Here is a 9458-nt window from a genome sequence, read left to right as displayed (position 1 = left end):
TTATATAAATAAAATGAAAAAATAAATAAATTTTAAAAAATAAATAAATATATATTAAAAAAAAAAGAACTGTCCACGGATTGTCCACCCTGGCTACTTGGTGGAGGCCTTGACGTGGAACCGGGTCTGCTCCACTCTGTTTGAAGCTTAAGCCAGCTTTCTTCAAGGGACACCAAGGGAAGTCGCCAACCTAGATACTGGGTCACATTCTAGTGGGAAACACTCATTTTACACCCCAGGGGTGGGAGTGTTCAGAGCAGACATTGATTTTCAGGGTTCCTTTTGGTTTTCTAGCCAGAATGCTCTCACTTCAGGTCTGCACTGTTTCTGGAGCCCCCAAAAACTTGCTTGGTGTTACTGGAATGAAAAACAAACCTTTAAGCTGAAGTTCCCTGGTGTTTTTGAAAAACACGACTAGCTCAGACTTCTCAAGTATTTTCTAGCATCCTGCCAGGTACCTTAGATGTTGTACAAATCTGCTAACACTTTTGGCAAGACCTGGTGAGAGACACCCGCTGGGAAAAGGTTTTGGATACCAGGCCTTGCTGAAATTATACTTTGTATTTAAATAGCAAAAGACAGCAACCTACTCGTCATTTACAAAAAGCCAAAATTTTGACAGTTATCAGTGATTACACAGTATTAGAGAAAATTGAGAATTTGTATACTCAGGAATATTAAACATTGGATTTTTGAAACAAATCTTAGAAAGCATGCCATGCATTGGTGGGGAACAATTTTTATTACCTTTATTCTAAAATCATAATTCACACTATTTTAATCTTTTACCGAACTGTATCTTGTTTCAATCAATAAGCTATAATATTTTGATAGATCTTGTCACTCATACACAAATATTGGAATTAAAAGTTATTTTACCTGAATGTATTTTTACGACAGGTGGTCTACTTCACATCACTCTCTAGGAAACTGGAATTTGAGGTGACTGTTAGGTCAGTGGTCCCTTTGTTTTACATGGCATACCTTCTGATCATATTATTTGCAATCATATCATGCTACAGGTAAAAAAAAAACTTTTATTAGTTTTTAAACTTAAAAATATTTGTTGTAAGATTTTTAACGTAACGTGCCATTCTAACCATTTTAAGTGTACAGTTCACTGGCATCAATCACATCCCCAAGGCTGCGTACTGTCATGACTGTTTCCAAATATCTTTTGTAACCCAAAGGAGGAACTCTGTGACCAGTGAGCAGTGGCTCCTGCTGCCCTTCTCTCCTCCAGTCCCGATTAACCTTGACTCTATTCTTTCTATGAATTTACCTTTCTTAGATTTTCATGTCAATGGAATCATACATTTTTCTGTGACTGACTTATTTCACTTATCATAATGCTTCCAAGTTTTGTCCTTGTGCACATGTGACAGCTTCATTCCACTTGATGGCTCTGTGCTCCGTTGTATGTGTACTCCAGAATTTGGTTACCCACAGTCTTTTGTGGGTTCTTGGAATATTTCCTTCTCATGACAATTGTAACACTGCAAGGAACATGTTGTGCTCATGTTAAGAGAGTCATTTACAAGTGGAATTGGTGGGTTGCATGAGAATTCCATAGTCAGCTATTTGAAGAACCATCACATTGTTTTCCAGAGTCTACACCATTTTCGATCCCACCAGCAGTATATAGGGGCTCCAGTTTTACACACGTTCCCTATAAACCAGCACTCATTCTTTTCCCTTTTATCGATTTTACCTGTCTTAGTTGGTGTCAAGTGGTATCTCATTGTAGTGATGATTCGCATTTCTGTAAATATCTGATCATGTTGATTGTCTTTTCAATTGTTTATTGGCCTCTTGTATATCCTCTTTGGAGAAATGTCTACCCAAGTCCTTTGCCCTTCTTATAATTGGTTTGTTTGACCTTTTGTTGTTGACTCGAATTTTTCCTTAGCACTTTGCATATTTCAGTTATTAAGCCACTTCTCAGCTATATGACTTGCTGATATTTTCTTCCTCTTTATAGTATGTCTCTTCACTTTCTTGACAATAGCCTGTAACAATTAACATTTTTTTTATTTTTTTATGAAATCCAACATATCTAATTTTTTTGGTACTTGTATTTTTGGTATTATATCAAAGTGTCCATTGACAAGTCCAAGGTCATGCACACTGACCCTGTGTTTCCCTCTACAAGTTTTTATGATTTTAACTGTTTTATTTAGATTATTGATCAATGTCTAATTCAGTTCTGTTTATGGTATTTAGTAAGGTCCCAGCATCATGCTTGTGTTTGTGAACATCCAGTTTTCCAAGAGCCATTTATTGAAGAGACTCTTCCAGTTTGTTAGACTTACTACACTTGTCAATCAACTGGCTATATTTATGGATGATTTCTGGACTCCCAATTTTAAACTGTTAGTCTGTATATTTATTTGCATGCTAGTACCACATTGGGTTTCTTGTTTTTTTTTTTTAAAGATTTATTTATTTTATTTATACCAGCACTGGGTACAGTCAGAAGCGCGGGAGGGTGAGAGAATTCACCAGAGCCAGATAGGGGAACGGAACAGGCAGACTGACAAAATACACTGCTGAGGGTAGCTGCAGGTGGCACGAGAGTTCTGTGTGCCATGTGCGACCCTCACCCAGCGGCCAGGGATCGAACTGGCGCTGCATAAGCTGTGGGCAGCTTCGCAAGCCAGTGATCACCCACTGCACCACTGGGGAGGTCCCCTCATTGTTTTAATTACAGTAACTTGTTGTAAGTTTTGAAATCTGGAAATCTCAGTCCTGCAACTTTTTCTTCTTTTTCAAGATTGTTTTGGATATCCTGGGCTCCTTGCAATTTCAAGTGAATTTGAGGGTTGGCTCTTCCATTTCTGAAAAAGAAAAAAGGAAATTGCAATTTCAATAGAAATTGAGTTGAATCAGTATATTGCTGGGTGATTGACATTTTAACAGTATTAATCCTTCACATCAACTAAGGATGTCTTTCTATTAAATTAGGTTTTCTTTAGTTTCTTTCACCAGTGTTTTATAATTTTCAGTGTATACATCTTTTACCTCCTTGGTCAAATTTATTCTTAAGTATTTTCTTCTTTTAGATACTATTTAAATAGAGTGGCTTTCTTAATTTCCTTTGCAATAGCTCTTTGCACATAAATAGAAACAGAGCTTAGCTATTGTAAATAGTGCTGCTATAAACATAGGGATGCAGGTGCCCTTTGGAATTAATGTTTCTGTGTCCTTTGGGTAAATACCTAGGAGTGGAATAGCTGGATCATATGGAAGCTCCATCTTTAGTAGGTCAAGACATCTCCACACAGCTCTCCATAGTGGTTAGCCCAGTTTGCTCACCCAGCAATGCAGGAGAGTTCCCTTTTCTCCACAACCTTGCCAACATTTGTTGTTGCTAGTTTTATTAATATGTGCCATTCTTCCTGGTGTAAGATGGTATCTCGTGGTACTTTTGATTTGCATTTCCCTGATTACAAGGGATGTTGAACATTTTTTCATATGCCTGTTGGCCATTTGCATTTCCTCTTTGGAAAAGTTTCTTTTTAGCTCTTCTGCCCATTTTTTTACTGGACTATTTTCTTTGTTTTTGTTGAGTCTCATCAGCTCTTTGTAGATGTTTGTGATCACTCCTTTGTCATTAGTGTTGTGTGCAAAAATTTTCTCCCAGTCGGTGGGGTTTCTCTGGTTTTGGTTATTGTCTCTTTTGCTGTGCAGAAGCTCTTTGATTTGATGTAGTCCCAGCTGTTTATCTTAGCCATCACTATCACTGCTTTGGGTGATGTGTCTGTAAAGATGTCTTTGAGGTACATGTCATGTAGTGTTTTGCCTACATTTCCTTCTATGTATTTTATAGTTTCAGGTCGTATGTCTAGTTCTTTAATCCATTTTGATTTGGTTTTTGTGCATGGTGTGAGATAGTAGTCAAGCTTAATTCTTTTGCATGTAGTGACCCAGTTTTCCCAGCACCATTTATTGAACAAACGTTCTTTGCTACAGTGCATGTTTTTTTTGCTCCTTTGTCAAAGATTAGTTGACCATAAATCTGAGGGTTTATTTCTGGATTTTCTATTTGGTTCCATTGATCCATGTGTCTGCTCCTGTTCTGACACCATGCAGTTTTGATGCTTATGGCTTTGTAGTATAGTTTGAAGTCTGGGAATGTGATGCCTCCATTCCCTTCTTTTTTTTTTCAGGAGAGCTTTGACTATTCAGGGTTTTTCGTGATTCCATATGAACTTCATAAATAATTGTCATATTTCTTTGAAGAATGTCATTGAAATTTTGATTGGAATAGCATTGAATCTGTAAATCGCTTTGGGTGGGATGGCCATTTTAATAATATCTTTTCTTCCGATCCATGAGCAGGGGATGTCTTTCCATTTCTTTGTGTCTTCTTCTATTTCTTTTAACAGTGTTTTATAGTTTTCTTTGTATAGGTCCTTTACCTCTTTTGTTAGGTTTATTCCCAAGTATTTGATTTTTTTTGTTTCAATAATAAAAGCGATTTTTTTTTTATTTCTTCTTCTTCGGATTTATTGTTTGTCTATAGGAAGGCTACTGATTTTTGCGTGTTGATATTGTATCCTGCCACTTTACTCATCTGATTTGTTTAATTAGTTTTTCTGTGGAGTTTTTGGGGTTCTCTATGTATATTATCATATCATCTGCAAATAGTGATAGTTTAACTTCTTTTCCTATTTGGATTCCTTGTATGTCTTCTCTTGTCTTATTGTTCTGGTTAGGACTTCCAGTATTATACTGACAAGCAGTGGTGAGAGTGGACATTCTTGTCTTGTTCCAGATCTTAATTGAAATGCTTTCAGCTTTTCGCCATTGAGAATGATACTGGCTATGGGTTTGTCATATATGGCCTTTATGATGTTGAGGTATGTTCCTTGTATCCCAAGAATTTCAAGGGCCTTTATCATAAATGGGTGTTGTACTTTGTCGAACACTTTCTCAGCATCTATTGATATTATCATATGGTTTTTATATTTCTTTTTGTTGATGTTTTGGATAACATTGATTGAATTTCATTCTTGGGATACAAGGAACATACCTCAACATCATAAAGGCCATCTATGACAAGCCAACAGCCAGTATCATTCTCAATGGTGAAAAGCTGAAAGCAATTCCATTAAGATCTGGAACAAGACAAGGATGTCCACTCTCACCACTGCTTTTCAATATAATACTGGAAGTCCTAGCCAGAGCAATAAGACAAGAGAAAGACATCCAAGGAATCCAAATAGGAAAAGAAGAAGTCAAACTATCACTATTTGCAGATGATATGATAATATACATAGAGAACCCCAAAATCTCCACAGAAAAACTAACTCAACTCATCAATCAATTCAGTAAAGTGGCAGGATACAAAATCAACACGCAAAAGTCAGTAGCCTTCCTATACACAAACAATGAATCTGAAGAAGAAGAAATCAAAAAAACTACCCCTTTTATTATCGAAACAAAAAAAATCAAATATTTGGGAATAAATCTAACAAAAGAGGTAAAGGACCTATACAAAGAAAACTATAAAACACTGTTAAAAGAAATAGAAGAAGACACAAAGAAATGGAAAGACATCCCCTGCTCATGGATTGGAAGAATAAACATTATTAAAATGGCCATCCTACCAAAAGCAATATACAGATTCAATGCTATTCCAATCAAAATCTCAATGGCATTCTTCAAAGAAATAGAACAATTATTGATGAAATTCATATGGAATCACCAAAAACCCCGAATAGCCAAAGCCCTCCTGAAAAAAAAAAAGAAGGAAATGGAGGCATCACACTCCCAGACTTCAAACTATACTACAAAGCCATAATCATCAAAACTGCATGGTATTGGAACAAGAACAGACATACAGACCAATGGAATCGAATAGAAAATCCAGAAATAAACCCACAGATTTATGGTCAACTAATCTTTGACAAAGGAGCAAAGACTATGCATTGGAGCAAAGAAAGTTTGTTCAATAAATGGTGCTGGGAAAACTGGGTCGCTACATGCAAAAGAATGAAGCTTGACCACTACCTCACACCATACACAAAAAACTCAAAATGGATTAAAGAACTAGACATAAGACCTGAAACCATAAAATACATAGAAGGAAATATAGGCGAAACACTACGGGATTTGCACATCAAAGACATCTTTACAGACACATCACCCAAAGCAGTGATAGTGAAGACAAAGATAAACAGCTGGGACTACATCAAATTAAAGAGCTTCTGCACAGCAAAAGAGACAATAACAAAAACAAAGAGAAACCCCACCAACTGGGAGAACATTTTTGCACCCAACAATAATGATAAAGGACTGATCACAAAAATCTGCAAAGAGCTGATGAGACTCAGCAACAACAAAGAAAATAATCCAGTCAAAAAATGGGCAGAAGAGCTAAAAAGAAACTTCTCTGAAGAGGAAATGCAAATGGCCAACAGACATATGAAAAAATGTTCAACATCACTTGTAATCAGGGAAATGCAAACCAAAACTACCATGAGATACCATCTCACACCAGTGAGAATGGCACATATTAAAAAAACTAGCAACAACAAATGTTGGCGAGGATGTGGAGAAAAAGGAACTCTTGTGCACTGTTGGTGGGAGTGCAAACTGGTCCAACCACTATGGAGAGCTGTGTGGAGATTTCTGGACCTACTAAACATAGAGCTTCCATATGATCCAGCAATTCCACTCCTAGGTATTTACCCAAAGGACACAGAAACATCAATTCCAAAGAGCACCTGCACTCCTATGTTTATAGCAGCACTGTTTACAATAGCTAAGCTTTGGAAACAACCCAAATGCCCAAAAATAGATGACTGGATCAAGAAGATGTGGTCCATATATACCATGGAATATTACTCAGCATTCAAAAAAGATAAACACATGCAATTTGCAGCAACATGGATGGCACTGGAAGGGATCATGCTCAGCGAAATAAGCCAAAAAGAAAAAGAAAAATACCGGATGGTCTCACTCATAGCAGGAATCTAGAAAACTTAAATAAGGGACCAGGAAAATGAATATAAGAAAGTGAAAATCAAAATCAACAAATAACTATGAACCAGAGACACTTTTTGGGGGTGGGGGGCGGGAGGGGAAGGATTGGGGTCAGAATGGGGCGTTTGCAATTGTATGGGGGAATATAAAAATAAAATTTAATATTAAAAAAAGGATTAAAAAAAATAAACATAATAATTAATATACAAAAAAAAAAAAACATTGATTGAATTTCAGATGTTGAACCATACTTGTGTCCCTGGAATAAATCCTACTTGGTGAATTATCTTATGGATACATGGTTGGATTCTGATAGCTAAAATTTTATTAAGGATTTTTGCATCCATCTTCATTAGAGAGATAGGCCTGTAGTTTTCTTTTTTTGTGTTGTCGTTTGTTCGATTTTTATATTAATGTTGGCTTCATAAAGCATGTTTGGTATTATCCCTTCTCAATTTTTTGAAAGAGTTTGTGAAGGATAGGCACTAATTCGTTTCTGAATGTTTGGTAGAATTCATTTGTAAATCCATCAGGTCCTGGGATTTTGTTTTGGGGAAGGTTTATAATTACCATTTAAATTTCACTGCTTGTAATTGGTCTGTTTAGGTGTTCTATTTCTCTTTATCTAGCTTTGGGTGATTGTAGAGTTGTAGGAATTTGTCCATCTCTTCTAGATTGTTGAACTTGTTTGCATATAACTGTTCATAGTAGTTTCTGATTATTCTTTTGATTTCTGCTGTGTCTGTAGTGATTTCTCATCTTTCATTTCTGATCCTATTTATTTGTGCTTTCTCTCGTTTTTCCTTTGTGAGCCTGGCTAGGAGTTTGCCTATTTCATTTATTTTTTTAAGAACCAGCTTTTGGTTTCATTGATCTTTTGGATTTTTTTTTTTTTTTAGTTTTGATTTCATTTATTTCTGCTTTTATTGTAATTATTTCTTTTCTTCTACTCTTTTCGGTTTTTTTTTGTTGTTGTTGTCCTTTTTTCTAGTTCTTTGAGCTTTGAGATTAAGTTGTTTTTTTTGAGTTCTTTCTTGTTTCTTGATGTGAGCCTCTATTGCTATATATTTTCCTCTTATCACTGATTTTGCTGTGTCCCATCTATTTAGGAAATTGGTGTCCTCCTTGTCATTCAACTCAAAGTAATTTTTAATTTGTTCTTTGATCTCATTAGTCCAGTGGTCTTCCAGTAGTGTGGGTTTCAATCTCCTTGAGGTAGGAGAGTCCCTTGCCTTTTTTTTTAATGGTTTATTTCTAGTTTGATGCCTTCATGGTCAGAGAAGATGGTTTGCATGATTTTAATCTTGGTGTATCTGTAGATGTTTGTCTCGTGTCCCAGTATGTGATCGATTCTGGAGAATGATCCGTGTGTGCTTGAGAAAAATGTGTACTTAGATATTTTTGGGTTTATCGTTCCATAGATGTCTGTTATGCCCATGAGCTCTAGATCTTATTTAGAGCTTTAGTGTGCTTACTTAATTTTTGTCTTGTTGATCTATCCATTGTCGATAGTGTGTGTTGAAGTCTCCTACTCCATATGTGTTTTCTCTGATGTCTGTTTTCAGAGATGATAATAGTTGTCTGATATATTTTGGTGCTCCTTCATTTGGTGAGTATATGTTAATGAGTGTTATTTCTTCTTGAAGTATTGTTCCCTTGATCTTAATGTAGTGACCGTTGGGGTCTCCTTTTACATTTTTGAGTTTGAAATCTGTTTTATCTGATATAAGTATAGCTGTTCCTGCTTTCTTTTTTGGTCCATTTGCTTATAGGATTGTTTTCCATCCTTTAACTTTGAGTCTAATTTTATCTTTTGTATCTAAATGTGTTTCCTGGAGACAGCAAAAGATTGGGTTTTGGATCTTAATCCAGCCTGCGACTCTGTGTCTTTTAATTGAAGAGTTTAGTCCATTTACACTTAGAGTTAATATTGATATGTTAGCATCTGTATTTGCCATTGTGTTTGTCTTTCCTCTGATTTTATTTACTTATTCTTTTAATAACTTTTCTTTGGCCTTGTTTCTTTGTTATTCATCCCTCTTTTGTTTCTAGCTTTAGAACTCCTTGTAGTATTTTTTGGAGTGGGGGTTTATCCATAATGAAATTCCAGAGTTTCTGTTTGGGAAGGTCCTTAGTCTTTCCTCATAGAGGAAGGAAAGCTTTGCCGGATAGATTATTCTTCATTGGCATTTGTTGTCTTGGAGTCTGTTGACTATGTCCCTCCACTCTCTCCTTGCCTGTAGTGTTTCTTCAGAGAAGTCTGATGTCAGTCTGATTGGTTTTCCTTTGTATGTTATCTGTTTCTTACATCTTGTCAGCTTCATTATTTTTTTCCTTTTATTGGATTCTTGGGAGCTTTACTATTATGTGTCTTGATGCATTTTTCTTTTCATCATGGAAGTTTGTTGTTCTTACTTCTTGTATGTTTATTTTCAGCTCCTTCTTCATGTTTGGGAAGTTCTCTTCAA

General features: G+C 35.9%; 1 protein-coding gene across 1 annotated transcript in view; it reads right to left on the bottom strand.

The window, feature by feature from the left end:
- Positions 1-305: 305 nt before the first annotated feature.
- Positions 306-9458, bottom strand: part of LOC311183603 (ankyrin repeat domain-containing protein 26-like) — a gene marked incomplete at both ends in the record, with an annotated part of 68283 nt that continues 59130 nt past the window's right edge. The window contains 1 exon segment of the mRNA XM_084253148.1: positions 306-357. Within this exon segment, the coding sequence (XP_084109274.1) occupies positions 306-357 (52 nt within the window).

The sequence above is a fragment of the Talpa europaea genome, assembly GCF_964194135.1.
Source record: "Talpa europaea genome assembly, chromosome: 14".
Taxonomy (NCBI): domain Eukaryota; kingdom Metazoa; phylum Chordata; class Mammalia; order Eulipotyphla; family Talpidae; genus Talpa; species Talpa europaea.
This window is presented reverse-complemented; position numbering and strand designations above follow the sequence as displayed.